We start from the raw sequence: 22,214 nt of genomic DNA on the forward strand, positions 1-22,214 counted from the left end.
TATGGAGGGAAATCATATATCCCTGAGCAGGGTATATACAGAGTCAAGGACCCATTCAGAACTGTTAGGCTAGACCTTAGTGTACTAATTGAGACAAATTGCCAAATTTGCAGCTGTAGAAGTCCAGCAGCAGATGGGGTAGGCAGTAGACCTGCTTGTTTTTAAAGCTACAAGAAATCCAATAGCTGTTAAAACAGTAACACAGTTCACTGCAGATGCATCTATTTGGTGACCCGTCGGGGCTTTAAGATGCAGGACCCACACCACTTCGCGTGTCTCCTGGCGCCGCAAGTTTGTCAGCCTATCCCTACTGTTCGGACATTGAGGTTTATGGCTGTTCTACCTTTTGGTTTTTCTACATTTTGTAAAGGGTCTTCAACAAAGCGAGAAAGGAGCCTTCCTGAATTCAGTCGTAATGCCACATTTAAACAGATGCATGTGCACTAAGGGGCTCTGGAGCTCCAGTCTGGAGCTGGCGATGGGTGCTGAATGCACAATCCAGCCAGTGATTGGGGCTGAATGCACAACAAGAGAAGGGAATATGTTTCTCCTCCTCTCTGTGTAGCCCGGACTCATCCCATGGTATCTACATATCTGGCTCTTTTCAGATCAGCAGAGTAAGCTTAGAAACTGCTCCTATTCCAGAGCCTTTCTAGCTAAAGGTAGCAATGTCCGAGTGGGCCCAATGGGTGTACGACCTCGGTCCTGGCCACCTCCAGGAGCTAATGGAGTTGCATTGACAAGACATGGTTCTGGGATCCAGGAGGGTCCAGTGTGGAAAGGTTGTTGCTAACATTGGTTTATGGTCACGTGTGTGTCCGATTTTCAAAATCAAACATCCAAATCCTTTCAGACTGTCAGTCCTTGGGGAACAGATGATCATATCACGGATGTTTATGCAAGGGCCAGCACAGTAAGGAGCTTGTGTGGTTGAGTCTTCTCTGTGCTGCCAGTCTGTACATGTCAAGTGGCAATAATCCCTCCTTAGGCTAGGGGTAAGCAGCACTGACATTTGCTTTTGACAACAGTGGAAGTTAGGTACAAGCCTACGGTATGGTGGTCATGAGCTGTACTGTTGTGTGTTAAGCAGCATAAGTTGCACCAACCCTTTCATTTCTGAAGGAAGTCTTGTATTGCCAAAATACCATTTTTTTTCTCTATTGAGATGAACTAAAAATGTGAAAATGTTGTGGGTATCCTGTAGAGAATCCTTCACAGGATCGGCAGTCTGAAACCAGGGGAATACAGACTATTTCAGTGAGAAAGTTGTAAATCTTTTGCATAATTTTTTTCTGTTTTGTTATTCCTATTCAGATACAAGGTGGAATAGTTCCAGGCTCAGATTAGCACAAACTGGAGACCTCCCATCCTGACTTGATTGTTTTCCTTGTAACATTCAATAATGATATTTCACTTCTGGGAGTAGTTGGGAGAGATCTGATTCTGTATTAATATTCCATTTCCAGCCTAGGCACTTTACAGTGACCTGAGGTAACAAATATATACAAAGAACCATCCACAAGATAAGAATGAATGAAAGCAGAATATTACAGAAAGAAGAAAACTACAGCAGTACTTGATGGATTTCAGTCTTATAGTGACATGTCTTTTGATGCTTTGTTTTTTATCCAGATGCTAGATGAAAATCATCACTTAATACAGTGTATTATGGACTATCAGAGCAAAGGCAAAACGGCAGAATGTACCCAGTGAGTATTATTAACGTTAAAGATTGTTCCCAGGCTTCTTACCACGAAGGATGTTGTGAACGATGTTCTGTACCTGCCAGTGGCAAGAGTACTTGGATTGCTAATTTTCTAGGCTTTACCGTATATTAACAGGTTTAAATTGCTTTTGGGACAAAAACATTTTTTGTTTGTTCATTTTAATGTTTCACCCTTGGGCTTTTTGAGCAGTGTCATTTTAAAAAAAAAAGGAAAAACCACACAAAAAGCAAAGGGAAGTGGCGGAAGAGAATGAGAGATGTCTTCAAAATAAGCAGTAAGGCTGTATCAGTGGTTTTGTTCAAATGAAAAGTAAAACTGGCAATAGTTTATGCCTGGTAAATGCACGTTCTCTGTGTCCCTCGCTGTGGAAGGAGAGTGACGGTTCTGACTTAAAACATCAAGTGAATTGTAGAATCAAGGGATTAGAAGGGACCTTGAGTTTCATCTAGTCCAATCCCCTGTACAGGCTTGCTATTCCTAAACCATACCAGGTAGATGCCTGTTCAGCTCTTCTTGGAAACCTCCAGTGAAGGAGTCTCCGCTCATTGTCCTACTGGTTTTACAGTTAGGAAGTTTTTCATGAGATTTGACTAAAGTTTGCTTCACTGTACCCACCCACTGCCCAGTGGCCTGCCATTTGCGGCCCAGCAAAAGAATATTTGCCCGTCTTCTTCCCGGCACCCTTTCAGATACATGAGCACTGCTCTCGTGTACCCCCTTTTCCCAGTTTTTCTATATCCTTCTTAAAGTCTAGTGCTCAAAACTGGACACAGTGCTCCAACTGAGGCCCAACCAGTGCCAAGTAAAGTGTTGCCCTCATATCACACAGTTTGCATACGGTGCCTCTATTAACGCAACCCAACATTTCATTTGCTTATTTTTTTTGTAATAGCATCAGACTGTGGGCTCCTGCTGAGTGTCTGATCTGCCATCACCCCCAGTTTCTTCCTGGCCATGTTACTGGCAAAAGTGAAACACAGAAATATAAGTTGACCCCCCTCTGAATTATTCTGTGCGCCAAACTCCCATTCAAAGCAAGCATGGATCAGATGCAGGATTGGGCCCACGTACTTACCTGAGGAAGGAAAAGGGAATGGTGAGAAACGTGGTATTTTGACTGGAGAAGAGCAGTGTTTCTTTTAAAGTCACTTTTTAGACCGAATTCTGCATTCACGATACAAGCAAAACCCCAGGGGCTGAGCTGTTACTGAATGATGGGACATTTTCTCACACATATGCATGTGTGGTGAGTGAGGGAGTCTTTCCCATATAAAAATGAAAGCTGGAGTCTCTCTTCTTAAGGGTTATGTTCCTGTTATGAGGCAAGTGCAGGTAATTCTCATTGCAGACACTACACAGGCACAGTGACAGGAGACAGTATGTCTGTGCATAATGCCGTATGCTCTGGAGTTCGCAGAGGTAATGATGAGGCTTTAGAATAATCTTAACATATCATTTACAAAAGTAATTATAAAGCAGTGTGAATTTAGGATTATGGGACCATTTGTTCAGGAGTTAAATATCAGTGCTGGTAGGTAATTATTTTCTAGTTCACATAAAGTTAATAACAGTTTTATCAGAAAAAGGATTAAATGGTATTTCTCAAAGATTTTGGTGAACTCTGTATACAAACGATGGATATGGGGTTATTAATTGATATTACTACTTGCTAGTCTTAATCATCAAAGCGGCATGCATCTTTACTGGAAGAATGGATTGCAGCTCAGTCAGGAAAACCTAGCAAACTTGCCACAGGACAGGGCAAGCTGAAAGGCCAGCAAGAAAGCTGTTGATCTCTTAAAATGGAAAATGTATGCAAGAGGGAATCATAGAAAATTAGGGTTGGAAGGGACTTCAGGAAGTCATCTATTCCAACTCCCTGCTCAGAGCATCCCGAACTAGATCATCCCAGCCAAAGCTTTCTTTAGCCAAGTCTTAAAAACCTCCGTGATGGAGACTCCACAGCCTCTCTGGGTAACCTGTTCCAGTGCTTTACCAACAGAGGAGAAGTTTGCCATGTATGTTTGTCAATACTTCATCGCAGGAGATTTCAGTCTTTTGCAGCAGGAGGTGAATATTCACTTTGTTCACTGTGATTTACTCACCAAAGATTTGGAGCACTAGATAAAACTGTAAGCGTTCTGCACAGATCATGCTAAACAGAGAGAGAGTCGGGGTGTTCTGTTACCTTCTCAGCTCCATGCTTCTGCCTTCCTTTTCCCCATTTTCATTTGTGTCATCACTCTGGCTTCATTTTCCTACTTCTTTCTCCTAAACCCCCACCAACAGGAAATTGTGTTTAAAAAGGTGTCCCTTTTTGTTCTCTTGGTGCCTTCCTTGCTTCTAAAAGTTTAGCTCTACTCTTGCTCAGTGGCCCAGCGTTTAATGTTTCATTCTAGTTGCCCTCCTGTTCCTCATCCCAATCTTTTCAAGTTTACTCGGGGAGGAAGCATGAATGTTTCACGTGATTTTGGTGACTGGCACTGCTCAGTCCTAAAAAGACAGCGTTCCCCTGAGCTTGCTTACAGGGCAAACAGTTTTTTGTTTGCGGAGGCTTAATCTGTATACACTGCTAGGGCATAAAGGAAATAAAGGTCCCATAGCTAATCATTAAAGCAGAGGATTGGAAGTTAGTACTCCAAAGCTCAGTTCCTGTGTCTACCAACTATTCAGTGCGTTTTCAGTATCTCTTTACTTCCTCAGTTTAACCATTTGTAAAATGGATATTGGGTACTTTGACAGATTCTGATAAAACTAAGGGCAGCACAGAATTGGTTGTTATTTATTACGATGGAAGTATGGTTGTTATGTATTATGATGGAAGCAGAGCAGCTAACTTATACCTATTGAGGATTTGTAGGCTCAAAGACAAGGTTGCAGTGAATTCATGAAGTAGGATTTTTAGATATTGTTAACATTTTACGAAGTAAACTCTGCTCCTTATCTTGTAGATACCAACAAATCTTGCACAGAAATCTGGTTTACTTGGCAACAATAGCAGACTCAAACCAGAACATGCAGTCGTTGCTTCCTGCTGTGAGTACCAATACTAATAATAAGCATATTTACTGAGACAAAGAAATGATTGTTTGAATATTGATTGGAAAAAAGGGTGTTAATAAGAGTCTTATAGAAATATTTTTTTTAAAAGGGTTCTGGATTTCAGTAGACTGCCTAAGAGGATAAAATACTTTAAACCTCTCTCTCTCTTTATTTATATATAAAAAATCAAGATTTGAGGTCTTGATCCCCACTGGTGTGCCCTTCGTTTATAGACCAAATGCATAAATATTATGAATCCATTATAGAGGGCTGAACATGTCCTATTATAAATCTCTAACTAAGCAAAATTAGCTGTTGTGCACTTTCAAATGCCATTAATTTAAGGACTGATATCACAGGACTTCCCAAGGCTTGAAACAAATTCTGTGTATCCCCTTGGGAAGCTGAGAGACTCCCTTTTTTTAATGGTACAGGGCTCCTGTTTTTAGCCTTGAAAGCTCCCAGAGTACTAATCCTTAATCTTTTACTCATTGAGGATTAAACATTGCATAATACCTTTACCTAGATTACCTGCCTATTTCCCTGCAAGCCAAGCAGGTGCTGTGGTGATGAGCCCAGCGTAAGGGTCTGATATTTCACCAATGAAGTGAACAAGATTTTTCTGACTCCGGTGGAGGCAGGGTCAATGTATAATGCTTTTGTAGCTCGGAATCTCTGACCTATGGATGGCCTAGGTCTCATTTCTGCAGTCACCTGACTTTACAGTAATTTTGCCTGCCACAACAGACTGTTAGGATCATCTCGCCCAGGGCTGTCCAACTGAAAGGGTTGAGTGATCCTGCCCAGCTGTGATTCCCACTATTGCTCTGGCTGCAATAGCAGCCAGATTCTTTGCACTCCCCCTCCCTCCTCTGGCTTCTGGAGTCTGTGCTCACCCCAGGGAGGCGGTGCAGCGCAGCGCAGCATCCTGGTGGTGAGGCAAGGGCTGCATGGCACGCAGTGCAGTAGTGGAGGGGTGGGGGGGCAGGTGCACAGTTCAGTGTGGGACCCACATGAACATGTGTAGTGGTGGTGGGGGGAACATCTATGCAGGATAACTGAAGTGGTGGTAGGGTGTGTTGCAGCAGGGGTGGGAGGGCTGGGCGTGTGGTGCAACATGGTGGGGGGCATTCATGCAGTGTGTGACCCAGGAGCTCATGATCCCCACTAGCGTGGCCTGTAGAGCATGCAGTCCCCAGCCTCCTAGAAGTTAGACAGCCCTGCTTTATTTTCCCCCCTTGTAGAATGCTGCAAATAGGACTTCCCTGGAATAACTGAACCAGAGCAGATCCTTATTAAAAAAAACAAACACACACAAAAACCCCCCACAAACCCTCCAACCTTGATTTAAAGTGAATTTAAATGTTCAGCAATGGAGAATGAATTACTACTTGGTAAGTTGTTCCAAAGGCTACCTAAAAAATTGTCTCTCGTAACCGGTAGGAATTTGTTCTGCTGTGGCTTCCAGCCATTGGATCCTGTCATCCCTGCCTGCTAAATTGAAGAGTCCTTCGTTATCAACGTTCTGTTCCCAGTGTTGATCATTACAGGCTGCAATCAAGACTACTTTCACTAATGCAGCTTTTACTGCTTAAATAAATGAGGCCAGAACTAGAATTATGAGGAGTGTCTTGCACTCGAAACTTGGCTAATTCTATCTCAGCTATGCAGGTGGTCCGATAATAGATATCAGCTTAAGAAATCCTTGCTTCTTACAATCATTCTGAATATTTTTTTTATTTTTTTGCTTGTGGTCAGATCTGGTGCTGCTATTCAGGGGACGATTCCCATTGAGTTAAATGAAAGTTTTGTCTGAGTAAAATTGTCAGGATCAGACACTGTGTTCATGACTTGATATTCTGCAGTGAGTTTCTAGCCAATGTAAACTATTTAGAAAGTGGCAGCTTTGTGCACTATGCCATGGCTAATGATTTGCTTTACCCACATTCATCCCAGCCAGCCCTGACATGCGAGTACTCTTTGCTTGTGCCTTTAGCAAGCCTGCTAGCTTGCATTGAGTTTAGCAAGCCTGCTAGCTTAGAATGAAGCTCACCTAAGCACAGAAGGGCCAGCCCGAGGTCTGAGCCCTGCTGTACACCTTGACTTCACTGGGGTACGGGTTTCTTACTGGCCTCTCTGTAGCAGGCTGACTTCCAATTGGTAGGAGTACATAAAGAAGTACTTGCTTTTGCAAAACCAAGCCCAAGGCCTGCAAGATGTGGAAGTGCATTTTTGGTTGAGTCCATTTGCAGCCATAGTCATGTCAGCTTGGGGAGGGTGGAAGGATATTGGGTTTTTTTTTTGTTTTGTTTTTTTTTAATTAAAACCTAAAAATCTGCTTCTCCTCCCTGTTGTTTGCAGCCGCCAACGCAAAACATGAACTTGGGCCCAGGCGGAATGACTCAGAGCGCATCCAGCCAGTCCCTCCATTCACAGAGCAATCTCAGCGATGCGATTGGGACAGGCCTTCCTCCCTCCTCCCTCATGCAGAGTCAGATTAGCAATGGTGAGCACTGTTCCCCTTTGTGCTGCTTTCCTGTTGCCTGGCAACAACATCATTAATGCAGAATATACTTAGAAGAGGTCTGTTACAGCTCTGTAACTCACCTTCAGGCATATGGGAATTTCAGGCACATGCTGAAATATTCACAAAATGGCTACACTTGACATTGCTTCTTGGGGTCTGCAAGGGCTCCAGACCACTTAGTATCTCTCTAGAGGTAAAATTAAAAAAAAAAAAAGTTATAAAAATGTGTCCTGAGAATCACCAATTAAAAGATGCCTAATAATTAAACATCATAATGAGTTTGATCATAAAAATACACTGGGTTGCATACTGCAAGTGTTTTGCAGACAAGCAGTCAGTCCCAATGAGTTAGGTGAGATAAACAGGCTGAAGATTGCTCATCTGAGTCGCAGACTCTGGATGAGGCCTTTATACTGAAAAGTTTTTCCAATACCTTTTCAGAAATAAAATGGAGTAACATCGGTCTTCTTCTAGAGAAATCTAAAAATATTGTACCACCTGACCAAATAGTTGGCATACGTTCTTTAAGGGGAAGCTGTCAACTTAACAAACAACCTTTTGTCTGATTTTTTTTTTTTTTTTTTTTTTTTTTCTCCCCCCCCCCACCTCCCCCACTGAAGACACATTTAACTGAAAGTGGCTAGAGGGACTTTTTTTGTATTTTTCAGTTTGTTCACTTTGTGTATTTGACAACATTTGGTATCTTCACACTTCCCACTTCACAGTTGCATCTTTCTGGTGTTGTTCATGTGCATCTTTTCCCAGTGATAGAGAAGAGAAATTCATTTTCTAAAAACAGGAAAATGTGACTGTAAAACCTCAGACCTTGCTGAAATGACCCAGGAGCAGGTGCAAGCTGTGAAACTACTTCTCACTTTTTTTTTAGCTGACTTGGGGACAAGTTGACAGTGTCCCTTTAAACCACTGCCTGAGACTCTTCCTTTGGATAGTTTTACAGCTTATAGTTCTGACCTTCATAAGTTTATTCTGGGCTTCCTGGTTGTAAGGTTCTTCAACTAACATGGATTGCTGTGTTTTACTCAGAATTTCCATTTTCATTATTGTTTTTGATTTTCTTCCTCAACATTTTCTGTGTGAATTCGGTGGTGATTGGAAGGGTCCCGATTGGCAGCCTTGAAGCCCTCAGTGTTACCTGTGCTGTGGTTAAACAAAGGACAGTGGCAATGCCCATCAAAGTGCGCCAACCCTGACTAGATTTCAGGGGGTGAGAGGGTAGCTCCGTCTCCATCCCCGGTTTATCCTTGGGCTCTCTGCTGAGAATTCCAGCAGAGCAGCTGGTTAGTGCCAGTCAGTATTGTCCCAAAAAGACAACCCTAGTGCAAACTCAACTAAGTTCCCAGCAAAACAAAGATCTGATTATAACATACCTTCGCAAACTGAAACTAGCTATTGTTAATAACAGTAGCTATAGACAGTAGCTGTGTCTCATCCTTTGACTACAGCTACATTCATTCTCCCTTCCCCCCCCCTCACCTGCCTCTCATCTACTGACCACCTCAATTTACATTTTAATTGACTGGCTTTCTTGCATATGTACTGGCCTCTGACTGCTTTACCACTCCACGCAGAAAGAGCACAGACTGTCTGCAGCCTGACAACAGACCTTCAGCCTGACAAAGGGTGTTTGTGCCCGAAAGCTTGCTATGAAGAATTTTTCCAACTATTTGAGCTGATCTAATAAAAGAGATCAGGTTTACCAAAGAACCTTGTCTGCCTGTGAGTAACAGTAGCACTGAAGGTGTGGTGGCACAGATATTAGCATAAGCCTTCCAGGGAGTCTGGGTATGTATTCTGCTTCCTATCATGTGCTCCAGCCCATGCTGAATCATCTTCACTGCTCCTGTTGTCTCTGCTTGCTAGATTCAGCTAGCACGGGCATGCTGCAATCCTACCCTTGCTTAACTGTGTAGCCCAGTAGTTCTCAACCTTTTTAGATTCAAGGCATCCCTTGGAAAATGCAGGCTTTTAGCTTTACTTGTTTTTTGATAATGGAAAAATAACAGAGCAATTATTTTGTTGCAAAGACTTTGAAAGACCACAACAGGTCAGAATGCTTTGGACACTATAGATTTCTATTTGAAATCTGGGTTTAACATGTGAATCACGTGTAGGTGTTTGCACACCTAACTGTGCTAATATTGTGTGCCGTCCTTAAAAGGATCTCGTGGCACCCCTGTATATAATGGCACCCTGGTTGAGCATCATTGGTGTAGATGCCCCCTGTGACTGACAAACTTACTTACGGCAGTATCTTTCACAAACTAGGTATGCAAAGGCGCCTGCAGTTCTCAGAATGAGAGCTCTGGCATTTGTGGCAAGTGGTCAAGTGACAGCAATATAGAATGGCGCCCATAACTAAACAAGATAATGCACAGGAGGGAGGGACAGCAGTGCCAGCTTCCATAGCATCATCCTCGCTCATTCTTAGAAGGAATCAGCTCTAGAAAGAAGATCAGGTTTCTGTGTTCATTCAGTCCCTGACATCCTTCTTAAGACTGCCAGCCAGGGTGCCAAGTGCAGTGATTTGATTGAGGGGGACAGAAACAACCACTAGCATTTCAAATAAGCCTTCAAATGCCAGCCAGAATAGGGGTTGGTTTGTTTCTTTTATGCCTTGGTTCCCCAGCCGGGACCACCTAGCTTAAACAACAGCTTGTAAACTTGGCTGTGTTCAAACTAACCCAGTAGTTCCCAACCTTTTAGGACCAACTGGTTCTGCCAGCTTTCAGCGTTTATCATGGATCATCATGTGCCCTTTCCCTAAGGGCACTAGAATTACATCTCCAAGTTTCTGTCCACAGCCATTAGTTACAGAGAATCTGTTTAAGTGAGGGTGAGATTCATAAGTAGTCCTACAAATCTGGGAGCTGGAGCTTTAAGAAAAGACTGTAAGTAATGCTATCTTCGACAAAGCCTGCCGAATTTGTAAGCACCCTCAGCAGAAGTGCTCTCACTCAAAAGTGATTACTGGCTCTGTTATTCATTCACATGCCTTGTTGTCTTGTGTTTCATTCAGGAGCAAGTATCAGCTGTACAACACATGCGTAACTGTAGCAAGGCATACGTCATACCTCGGTACAATAGCTTGGCATGGTTCCACTGACTTCTGTAGAGCTAGGTCTGTTTGCATTTGCTGAGAATCCGGCCCCCACTTTGTGTAAGGGAAAATACAGCGATCTAGACTACAACAAGTGTTCTCATTTCAATATTCATAAATATTTTATGAATAATTAAGGAAATGTATACAAAAATATTTAAAATGCCATTCAGGTTATAAATTCAACTAATAACAATGGCTTAAAATAACATTGTGACAGTAGTGCAACATATTGCTCTATTGTTTGGGGAACAGCACGTGAGCAAATGAGCTTGCAACAGTACCTTGAAATGGTAAAGAGTACATATGACTACATTTCTAAAGCATGGGACTGAAAGGACCCAAAGCGATAATGGGTATGAAACAGGGGCCTGATTCTGTTCAGTTGAAGTAATGGCAATAGAACTAGCACACCCTGGGGTCAATAGGTCCCTGCTTACAGCCCCCAGCACAGTTGTTCATACTGTGACTAACTCTCTACAACTTAGAACAACATGTTTTAATCATCAAAATCAGCTGTATCACTGGGGTGACCCCAAGTACAAATAAGACCCCTGCACCTCTGGAAGGTTGAATGAAGCCACAAGGTTCCTTCTTGCAACCCCGTACAGGAAAGGAAGGCTGGCAGCTCCTATCCCTATCTCTGATCTTAAGAGTTGAAATCAGGCCAGTTTGTGTGTTGCCACCTCAGCAAAGAGCTGTGGAAGCACCCCTGAAATGTGTGGGGACTAGGAAAACGCTAGCTCTGCTTCTACGAAAGGGCAGGGCTGGTAACCCAGAACCTTTGAAAGTACGCTGAGGAAAAACTCTTTAGTTTATAGGATGATTCGCAAGGCTCTGTAGAACTCCCTCTTTCTCTTTAGGCCCCAATACAAAGACAGAGGCTTTGGATTTGATTTAGAGAGCTCTGTGAAAGCAAATCAGCGAAGTCAGGACATAGTGTCCTGCTGTGGCAGTCCCGGTTGTCTGGATATTATTGCAACATATCCTCAGAACTGAATTCCATGGGTAGGAGTGGATTTATGGAGAAGCAAGGCCGTGTAGTGGACTGGTGTGGGAGGAAACAGGGTCACAACAATAAGGTTTATCATAGTGTTCTGGAAAACACCTCCTCAGAAAATCTGGGTTATCAGCAATTGAGCTGTTACAGGGAAGGAGGACAGGAGGAAGAAGAGGATATGTCAGCCGCAGAGCAGGGGGTGAGTGAGTGCATCGTGCCCTTTCTTTCCTTCCACCCTAATGAGGTTTGATAGACCCCCTTTCTCTCTCCTTATATGGAGGGCTTGCTGGGACTTTCTCCCCCTCGCCCACCCTTTATGGCACTTTGCTGTGCTCCCACCAAAAAAGCTGATGCCTCTCCCCCATGGCTTGTGAGATGGCAGAGTCCCTGCATCCTTGGTCATGTGCTTTTAAACTTCAGCAGACGAGAAAGCCGATTTGCAAGATGTTCTGTGGATGCCTTGGCAACACGGAGGCACTGCTGGGTCCTTCCAGTAACACCTTGTGCATGAGAAGGGGTGAGGAGAGTGGGAACTCCTCACTTGCAAGGGAGAAGGAAGCAGAAGCTGACAGTTGTCAAGTAACAGCGGAGATGTCCAGGGGCTGGGACTGTGGGAGTCCTTGGTTAATGGTAGTGCCTGAGGCTGCACCTGGCACTCTGCCAACCATGCTGCACGTTACAGCTGTTTTCTGTCATGCTGATGAGGCTTTCTGGTTGTAGGGCTCCAGCTCCAAAATCTGTTTCTGTTTTCCTTTCAGCCCAGGTTTGGTTCTGGGGCTGAGACCCGGTTTAGCTCTTTGGCTAGGCAGGCCGTTTTAACTGTTCTGTAATTAGCAGGGCCAGACGTTGGAATTTGGGGGATTGTTTGTTTTTGTGACTGTCGGCACAATGAATTTTATTTCACTTGATTTTTCCCCACCCCCCTCATTCCTAGGTATGATAACAGTCACTACAGAAAGGCTTGCAGAACTCTGTGTGTTTTCACTAACGTTCCTTGCTGCTTTCTTTGCTTTCCCTTAGGTCCCAGTCATGTGTCTATGCAGCAGTCAGGCCAGAATACCATGCCCACCACCTCCTTGAGCATGACTGTCAGCAGTCATGCCACGGGGCCTGGTTACAGCCATACAGTGCCTGCATCTCAGAACGTGCCAATGCAAGGCCAGGGGTCAATAGGCAATTATGTGTCTCGAACAAATATCAACATGCAGTCTAATCCAGGTAAGGCTCCTTTTCCTTTTCTGCTGGGTTTGAAAGGACTTGGTTAAAGTTGATTAGAGAAGGAATGAAAAATGCAGGTAGATTAATTTTCTCATTAATTACTTTCCTCATACAAGACACTTGTGGTTCTCCTGCAGCAGTGAATTTCTGTTATTTATTGAGATGGGTTGCATTTGTAAATGCCCAACTGAAAACATCACTGTACCGGCTATGTGACATAGTGGTCCCCAAGCTTCATTAGCCCCATACCACAGTGCCTGTGAGCAAGTCTCTGTGACCTATGGATTAATGACCCATACGAGTATGAAGTAATATAATAGCATATTGCTTCAGATGAGAGAATATAAAAATGAAGTATGTACACTGAGACAATGGATACAGTTTGCTTTTTTTCCTATGGAAAATTAACAGGGTGACTAGGATGGAAATAGAAGCCATTAACTTGTCTGAGGGTTTTAGCTTATTTTCAAGGGGACCAAGGAGAGAAATATGACCTCTCTTTAGAAACCATTGTTATCTATGTGCTATATAGTCTCCATGATGCACCAACAAGTGGCAACGTCACATTATAATTCAGCACAAGGAGGGAGCCAACATTACCAAGGACAGTCCTCCATTGCCATGATGAGTCAGAGCAACCAAGGCAACAGCATGATGGGACAGCGACCCATGGGTCCCTACAGAGCTTCACAGCAAGGTAAGCCTTTTACTGGACTGTTTTAGGGCAGAGGTAAACAGGCAACAAAAATGGAACAATCTGTGAAGGGAGGACCCCAGTGAGAACAGGTCAAAGAGGCGATCCCAAAGCAGGAGAGATAAGGGTAGGATGTCAGTGGAGTTTTAGTCTGGCTGTATGTTCACCGTTTTCTATTTCTGCGGTTCAGAAGTGACAGTGCCTCCGTAAAGAAAACGACTAGAGCTTGATCCAGAACCCACTGTAGTCTAGGAAAGTCCTTTGCGTTTCTTTAGGGGGCTTTGGCATTAGTCCCCATGTGCGCTGTTAACAAAGAAGTCTCTGCAAAGGAGATTGCAGGTTGCCAATAAAACAAAACTTAGTTTTATTGTAGGCTAAGAAAGATCTCAAAGGGTAACTATAACCCTTCTGACTGAAAGATGGCTTGGAAACAGTTACACAAATTGATGAAACTGCTAGGCTGATTGAAATAGAAAGTTAATTAACCTTTATTTTTTTAACAGATACCTCTGTTAAGATATTTAATGCTAACTGTATTATTATCCATGTGTTATCCATGTATCCATATCCTTTTTTATATCACTTAGCAGAGCTGTCCCTAGGAGGCGGCAAATTGAGGCAACCGCCCCAGGCCCCGTGCTTTGCGGGGGCCCTGCAGACAGTACCGTACAGGCACTGCCATGGCTGCTGCATGCCACTGGCTCTGTGCTCCAGCTGGCTGGTGCCCCCTGCCAGTCCGCACTCCAGCCGCTCGCCACCCCCTGGCCCCACATTGGCTGATATGCCCCGGGCCCCCCACGCCCCTAGGGACGGCTCTGCCACTTAGTGACTCAGGTTAACAGTTTAATTGTTTGTCACTTTTGGTGTCATTGTGTAGGTATTTTACCATTGTGGAACTACTCTAATTTAATCTAACTTCTTTCTGTGAAAGCTGTTTTCTTAGTCTGTGAGCAGAATATTTTTGACACAGCTCTAAATATATAAAGCTCAGTGACTTCTTCAGATGAAAAAATTGTCCCCTCAAACTAATTTGCTTATGAAAAAGTATTGCTTATGTTTACGGCCCACTTAATATGCGCGTTTGCACGCTCTCTTTTTTTTTTTTTTGTGGTTTGCAGGTTCCTCTCAACAGTACATGGGGCAGGAGGAATATTACAGTGAACAGTACAGCCATGGACAAGGCTCATCAGAGCCTATGAACCAGCAATATTATCCAGATGGTAATTCTGTTGAGCAATAGTAACTGCTACTGATGCAACAGAGCCTGGTAGGGTGTGGAATTGCACAACTATCACTTCCAAGAGATGAAAGAGAAATTAACATAAACCAAACATACTGTACACTTAAGATTTGTTTCCAACCTGACATGCCAAAAAATCCTGGTCCCACTCCATTGTATGTAGGTTTGTGTACCCATATCATTGCAGCATCTTAACATGCAAACTGTGTGCTGAAAAGAGGACAGATGTGCACTGGTACACAACCCCTTTAATCGGGAAGTACTGCTTCAGACATGGCAAATGAATAGCCTTTTCATCAGCAGCCTATCCACTTTATGCTAGCCTTCTTCAGAGGTCTCTGCTGCTTCTGGCCTAATTAGTGAACATAAGACTTTTAGTCCTTGGTCTGAAACACAATATGTGTGTCTGCATAGTGTGCAATACATATTTTATATATAATAAGGCATGTAATTATGCATGGATCAGATGAACCTTTTCCATTTTCTGTTCCTTGCAGGTCATAGTGATTATGCATATCAGCAGTCATCCTACACTGAGCAGAGCTATGACAGGTCGTTTGAGGACTCTACACAACATTACTATGAAGGAGGTGAGAAGATATATTGGCAATCTGTGCAGACCAAAGATTTTGCCCACATATGTACTTTACACTTAGGAAAATGTAAAAGCTGTTTTATGTAATTTCTGCAGAGTTAAGGGTTGTTTGTCTCCTAGATTGAGAGATCCTCCTAAACTGCAGGTTATTCAAAAGGGTAAAATTAAATAGAATGTAGTTGGGCATAGCAGCTTTAAGCAGTATAGCGATGCTACCATGACTATGCAGCCTTTTGGGAATCAGCAATAGTTCATACGTACACCTTGTGTGAACTACAGAAATGACCCTTGCTAATAGCAAGGCAGGTGTAGTCAAACAAGGTGGAATTATAGCAGTGGACAAAATAGCTGTGGGAAAAAATAGTGGCCAGAATATCAGGATTAACGCCACTCGTAAGAAAATAAGCTGTAAGAAATTCTTGTTTGATTTTAAATGGAGTTGAAATCAAGTGCTATTAAATTATTAATTAAAGTCAAAGGTCATGATGGGAAAATAAAGTTCATGCTGGATTTAGAAAAACTGGTTGAGAGCAGGAAGAACTGGTGGCTGTAAGTGGAAACTTTTTAAGCTGAGAAAAAAGGAATTGAAAGGAGTTAGTTTCCGAGCCTCTGTTTTTCATTCTGACTGTTCAACTCGTTGGACATCTTCTGTAAACAATGGCCTAAAGTCTTATATGAATGTAGCTTCAGACTTGTAAGTGAGAACAAAACAAGGCTGAGTGTTTCTGAGTTATCAGGTGATGCTAAAAACTGCAAGTACAGCAAATTCTGAGAAGAGCTAGAAGCATACTGTAAAGAGGATCCCATTATTTAGATAAGAGGGACTACCTAAATGAGAAAAGGCTGTAGAACCAGATCCCATTGTTGTTACTGCGTTAACAAGAACCATTTTCAAGTTGTTCTTAACAAATTCATAATTACATATTCAAATGTGTAATGGTCAAGAAAGCTGTTCTCCCTTGAATAACTAATATTTATGTTTCACTGTGTTTCAAAACTGAAAAGAAACACAAATATACAGGAGTTATTTTGGGGTATGATGCTTGCTAAGCATTACATAGCCAAGAGGAAAAGTAAAAGAGGAGAGAGATGGGAGTAAAGGAAACAAGTCATAGAGCTTTTGCTATTAAAACAACCCTGCAGTTTCCCCTTCATCACTGTATTGGCCACAGCACTGGAAGGGGCCTCCCAGGACATTGTATCCAGATCCCTGTGTTCTTAAGCAGCTATTCACCTGAAGGTCCCTATAAATCCCTATAAGGTTATCCACTCCAAACCCTCACTAAGACGACTACAAGGCACAAAACCAGACACACCAAGAAGATCTTACAAAATGCCACAGGTTAAGCAGACCAGGTAAGAGCACTACTAGTGCCTTACCCTGCAATGGCATTTATTTACTGCTTTTCACTTTCATATAAATGTCAGTGTTTGTTGGGTTTAGTGGAAGGAGAAAGCTGCAGGCATCTTTTGCTGGAGGCATTATTTTTGGCCATTCAAAGCACAGGTAATATAATGCAAAGATCTGTATATTCATGCCAGAGGAGTTGAGAAATAATCGTACAGGAAAGAGTTTAAAAGGCATGTGAGATGCCCAATTCCCACTGAACGTTAGGAACCTAAATCACCACCAGTGCGATTTTTGCCAGTCATCAATTGGTCACAGCATAGACTTTCCCTATTCTGATGGCTTGGGAAGACTTCATTTCTGTATTATATATCTACTGCTTACTACTATCTACTTAAATGCTACCCAGAGAGGGTTTTTTCTCTTTGTATGTAATGCTAAATTAGTCATTTCATAGCAAGTGTCATAATGTTTATTCCAGAAAGGAGTGGTAGAATTTTCAGACAAGTTAATGATCCCGTTGCCTGAACCTTTGTGGAGAGAAATAGTTTGAAACACCACTGTGAAGCCTCAGTTCATTTTGTTATTTCAGGATATTCCAAATTGGATTTCCCATGTAAGTGTTTTAGCAATTTCAATAAAAAATTACAGGTTCCAATAGCAAATAGATACCTTATTTTCTGTGAAAATATGAATAAAGGTCATTATTATTAACTGAGAGCTACTTGGGAAGCCTAATGTTGAGTCTGCTCTTTTACCTCTGGGCGGGTTTTTGATTAGAGAGTTATTCATTTTGGAGCAGATTTTTATTTGTATGTTCAGAGATGTAGACTGATAAACAGCTCTTTTTGATCCGTTCTGACTTGCTGCGAGCTCCACAAGACATGGAATATATGCATATTTGCATATCAACCAACTGCAAATCAAGGGCAATGCACTATGCATGTTTTTGAAAAGCAAAATCCCTTTCCAAAGAGTAAAACAGATTTAAAATACATTCTAGAAATTAAAATGCATTGCATCCCAGAGAATATAACTAAAATGGTAAGCGATCTAAGTCATTTTAGTAGATATCTATCAAGATACCCATCGTGATATTTTTCTACAATATCACATTATTTTTTAGCCTACCACTGCGTTTTACAAATAACCCCATGGAAGCGTGATAATGAAGTCTGCTTTCTCACTGATCACATATACAGACTAGTTTCCTGTTTCTAAGTTGCTCCTCATAGATCAAGTTATGCTACAAAGGTAAATACATCGCTTCCATTGATGTATATGGGAGTTGCAGTGTGTATCTGAGCGTAGTCTTTGGTTCTATGAATTCTGAATGACTGAGCTGCTTTTTGAGAGAAGAAAAATTATTTTCTCTAAAACAGAAAAATAGAAGGCCAACCAGGCCCACTCCTCCTTTCTGATGTTTGGGAAGGGAGCGCTTAACAATCCACACCTTCTCTTGTCCCTGCTTGATTGAGGCTTCTCTATCCAGGCATTGCTACAGCTTTAGGTATTTTGCTTTTTTAGAGAAGGGCTGTTCCAGTGCAGGTGAGGGAAGAACGCAGAAGGGCCAAGTCCCCAAACACTCGGATGTGAATGTGAGAAGGTTGTTGGGAGATTCTTCCACTTGGTGAAGAATTTCTGCACCCTACTTAACAGACCCATTGCGATCCAGGAGATGTCTTCAGCCCCATGACCCACTGGTTTATTACCAGACACCTACCAGTCACCTAGCCAAAGGAGAAACTTTCAACTCTCCCTTTGCTGGGAGAGACTTCTTCTCTTGACATCACTGTGTTTTACATTTGGATTATTGGAGTCTTTTAATAATGTGCTCAAAGAAAATCTATTGTGCTTTGTTCAAAGGATTTTTGTTTGTTTGTTTGTTTGTTTTTTACATTTTAAGCATGTATATATCTGGTTAATGGAGGGCTGATATTTAAAATTGAGGAAAAGGGAGCTGCTGGTGTTTGGGATGGAGGGAGATCAGATGGACATTCATTTCTTAAGGATTATTATGTTCTTGCACCATATCCCCCTCAAATGGACTAAAACAATGAGAAATACATCTCTGATCTCCGATCAGTTCAAAACAGCAGGAGACTGGTTTTAAAGGAATACTCTTTCCTAGGTTTCATATCAACGTATTGCTATCACTTCTTTTCAGTGCAGTAAAACCTAGGACAGTGGTTTTGCCTACAGATAAACTAAAACCTTCCTCCTCTCTCTAGGAAATTCTCAGTATAGCCAGCAACAGGCAGGATACCAACAGGGAGCTGCGCAACAGCAAACGTATTCACAGCAGCAGTACCCAAATCAGCAAAGCTACCCGGGACAGCAACAAGGATACGGTAAGGAAACATTTGTTGTCAGGTCTTGTGTTTGCAAGCTTTCATATCAATGTGTTGGGGTAGGGCAGATATTTACCCAGCTACTCTGATAGAATTTGCAGCCTGCTCTGAGCTCTGTGCCGCTACAGCTGTACATTTACCGGTATCTTAGCCAAACGGTTTAAAAAGTTGGCTTGGCTTAGCCATACTCGACTACAGTTATAGCGGGTGTACCTGTATGCTGTTAACCACAAGGCTTTCCCTTGGTAAATAAAACTTTGGTGATAAGTTTTGCTGTTTTCTCAGGTCCTGCACAGGGAGCCTCGTCACAGTATTCCAGCTACCAACAGGGACAGGGGCAGCAGTATGGAAGTTATAGAGCTTCTCAGACAGGACCATCTGCTCAACAACAGAGGCCTTATGGCTACGAGCAGGTAAATTACTTTGATTTCTGCTGTAAACAGCTATGTGGCTTTATCGTGTGCACAAGAAAAGCTATGAGTTCAAAGACCTAGATCCACTGTCAGACTAGAGGATCCTGTGTGAGTGCATTGGCAGTTCAGTAGTGAGCCTGTCAAGTTTCATGAGCCAAAAGGTGACCATTTCTCCCAACTCCCTGTATGTCCACCTCAGAAATTATATTGTCTAATGCATCTTATTTTTTTTCATTTTTTAACAGGGCCAATATGGAAACTACCAGCAATAAAGGGACATATTCCTGTGTCAGATTCATTTCGATAGTATATCCATCTTTTGAACTGGATGTACAGGCTGATTCATTGTAATATGTTGGTTATCCCTTAGCACAAAGCAGCGTCTGTATGTGAACAGTGTTCATTTCATGCTGGATATGAAGCAGTGCACTACTGGTAACAAGACAATGCTTTAATGGTTTGATATTTGGTGCTGTGTCTAGTACTGTATGTTGATTACAATGCAGAAGTTTGTTTCCCCCCCACCTCCCTCCCCATTCTTGATGTTTCTGAATAGCTTTAGGGGTCATTTGATCACAGTTCTGTGCATCCAGTTCTGGAAAATAGCTAGAAGATTCTGCAGTCCAGGAAAATACTAAGATAGTCACATCTGTGCTCAGGCAGTTATCCGAGTACAGGTTACAGACCTTTGTTTCACAGGATGCATTGCAGTTTACCTGTTTTATATGCCAGCCTCTGAAATCCATGGCTCTTATATCTGCCACTTTACGGTAAAGGGACAGGTACACTCTTTACATTGAGACAATATCCATGCTATAAGATGAAAACAAAACTAACTAAAATCATATTTAATTGGCTGAAGATATTCTGCATAGCAAATTTGTATCATGGTTACAAGGCCTAAATACCCACCTCTTTTAATATATCTATATACTATTCCACGTTTTTGTAGTAAATGGTACAGAAAGATGATCAAAACCCATATTCAAGAAAATACTAATCACTAGAGGCACCTTTTATGCATAGACGTAAAGCAAGGTATGTGTCATCATGAACAAAAAAATAAAAGGGAGCTTTGGAATCTGTCAGTCTGCCTAGACATCAATATTGCTTCATATCGTGCTTAGCTTAGGAAAAAAACTGGCAAAATTTCTGTCTGAAATACACTATTCCAGATTTTATAGCACACTTTGGTTCATGCCAAATTTCCCAAGCAGGTGGTTAGTTGCCCTTTTCATTTCTGATTCTTCCACTGCCCTACTTCACACTTTCCAGAGAGCATTACACCTATAAATCATCAGGAACTGGCTTTCTGCAGCTCCTCGTTGCTTTTACTTTTCCCTACTCTAGCTTGATAGAAATAATTCAGAATCAGTGTGAAAAATCCATTTTTGTTTAAAGGGAACATCTATTATGCATATGGAAAGGGTATTAATAGGTTCAGCTGTTAGAGGAAAATCTATAGAGGGAGAACTGAGAAATACCGTATGTGCACAATGGTAGTTAAAAGCCGATATGAACAAGAAGAAAAAATGCAGTTCTTACTCAGTTTAATGCTTCATAAAAATGATGATACATTCAAATTGATAAAACGGTTTCTCTGTGGCTAAAGTGTTAAAGTGACCAAAATGTATGTCCCATGTATTTTTTTTTTTTAAATGCAAATATTAGCCTAAAATTAATTGGAACTTCTAGACTATAGAGCTGAATTACACCCTCTATGGAGTTTTTTTTCCTTTTCTGTCTAAATTGGCGTGTTTGTTGGTTTTACATTGTGGAGATTTTACCTTCTGAAAGCTAAGACCTACCGATATAGATGTCATACTTTACATTTTGATTTTGCCAGGAAAGGCTAACCTTACGCCTGGATAGCTAAATAGCTTCTTATTAAATGTTGTTCAAGCTGTGCCCTTGCTACAGACGCACTTCTTCTCATTGCTGATCAAGGAAATGGAATTCACGTTTCGAGTTGGTCTTCATTTCTCTTTCTTCCTGCTGATGTTTGCCTACAACTCTTAAGTATCAAGAAAAGGACAGAAAAGGGAAAAAAAAGAAAGTTTTGTTTTTCCATAGGTGTTACTGTGACAGATAGCTAGGAGAACACAGTGACTCCTTTCCAGCTGGGAGATTGCTTTTTACGTGGATTTTGAAAGTGCAGAGAAAAGACGAGCAACAGTTAACAACACCATGCGAAGCAGCAACGTGACATCGGGTCCGCAATGTCTTACATTAAGAACTTCTTGAATGTTGTGTATATACTGTATCTGAAAGAGCACTTTGGAAATAGTTTGTACATTTTATTTCCTAATTTATACATGATTTTCGGGGTGTTAAAAGATTTCTAACGGCGAATAACAGCCCGTTTATTTAATGTGCTGTCCATTTTTATGTATCGATGTGGAACAAAGTGATGCCAGCGTTTGGACTCGTCTCGTTGCCTTGTTGCCTCATTTCCTGCGTGGTCACGGAGGACGCTGGGGTCGGGGGGGCAGCGAGCGCGACAGGGACAGGCGGGCCCAGAGGCTGCTCGGTGAAGGCGCCCGCTTGGAAATAACAGGGCATGGTGCCAACGGGACGGGGGATCCTTGGCTCCATGCGGGTCAGCGCCAAGGGGCGCAGGCACAAGCACTGCAAGGAGCTTCAAGAACTGGGAGGGCTGAGGAGAAGCCTTGAGCTGCACCTGTGCCTTAAGGTGGAGCATTTCCAGCTGTTAAATATGAAATGAGCTTATTGGAAGATCAAAATTATAGTATGTGCCAAAAAGCTATTGTACACTGAAAAATGTATGCAAATATTTCTACTCATTTACTTTATATTGCTAACTGTAACCTTCTCGTGCATGGGGGAAGAGAGCTGGGTCATCCAAGCAGAAGCAGTCTTTATTTAGAGGCGACGGTGCTGACAGCAAGCCCAACAGTCACCTAAGACTCTGAGTGACTTG

The 22,214-nt window shown here is 42.2% G+C and overlaps 1 protein-coding gene across 4 annotated transcripts in view; it reads left to right on the forward strand.

Annotated features, from left to right (window-relative positions):
- SS18L1 (SS18L1, nBAF chromatin remodeling complex subunit) overlaps positions 1-21,698 on the forward strand; it is a 27,532-nt gene extending 5,834 nt beyond the window's left edge. For 2 of the 4 annotated variants that reach the window (XM_014520988.2, XM_006025928.3), the window contains exons 2-11: positions 1,633-1,709; positions 4,679-4,763; positions 7,131-7,275; positions 12,435-12,632; positions 13,165-13,329; positions 14,445-14,546; positions 15,064-15,156; positions 18,741-18,860; positions 19,146-19,273; positions 19,519-21,698. In XM_014520988.2, the coding sequence (XP_014376474.1) occupies positions 1,633-1,709; positions 4,679-4,763; positions 7,131-7,275; positions 12,435-12,632; positions 13,165-13,329; positions 14,445-14,546; positions 15,064-15,156; positions 18,741-18,860; positions 19,146-19,273; positions 19,519-19,545 (1,140 nt within the window). In that variant the 3' untranslated portion in view covers positions 19,546-21,698. Of the gene's footprint in view, positions 1-1,632; positions 1,710-2,804; positions 2,824-4,678; positions 4,764-7,130; positions 7,276-11,443; positions 11,614-12,434; positions 12,633-13,164; positions 13,330-14,444; positions 14,547-15,063; positions 15,157-18,740; positions 18,861-19,145; positions 19,274-19,518 lie in introns of those variants that run through there. The other 2 variants (XM_025206827.1, XM_025206828.1) reach the window with 2 other exon arrangements.
- The last annotated feature ends 516 nt before the right edge of the window (positions 21,699-22,214 follow it).

The sequence above is a fragment of the Alligator sinensis genome, unplaced genomic scaffold, assembly GCF_000455745.1.
Source record: "Alligator sinensis unplaced genomic scaffold, ASM45574v1 scaffold1046_1, whole genome shotgun sequence".
In the NCBI taxonomy this organism is placed as follows: domain Eukaryota; kingdom Metazoa; phylum Chordata; order Crocodylia; family Alligatoridae; genus Alligator; species Alligator sinensis.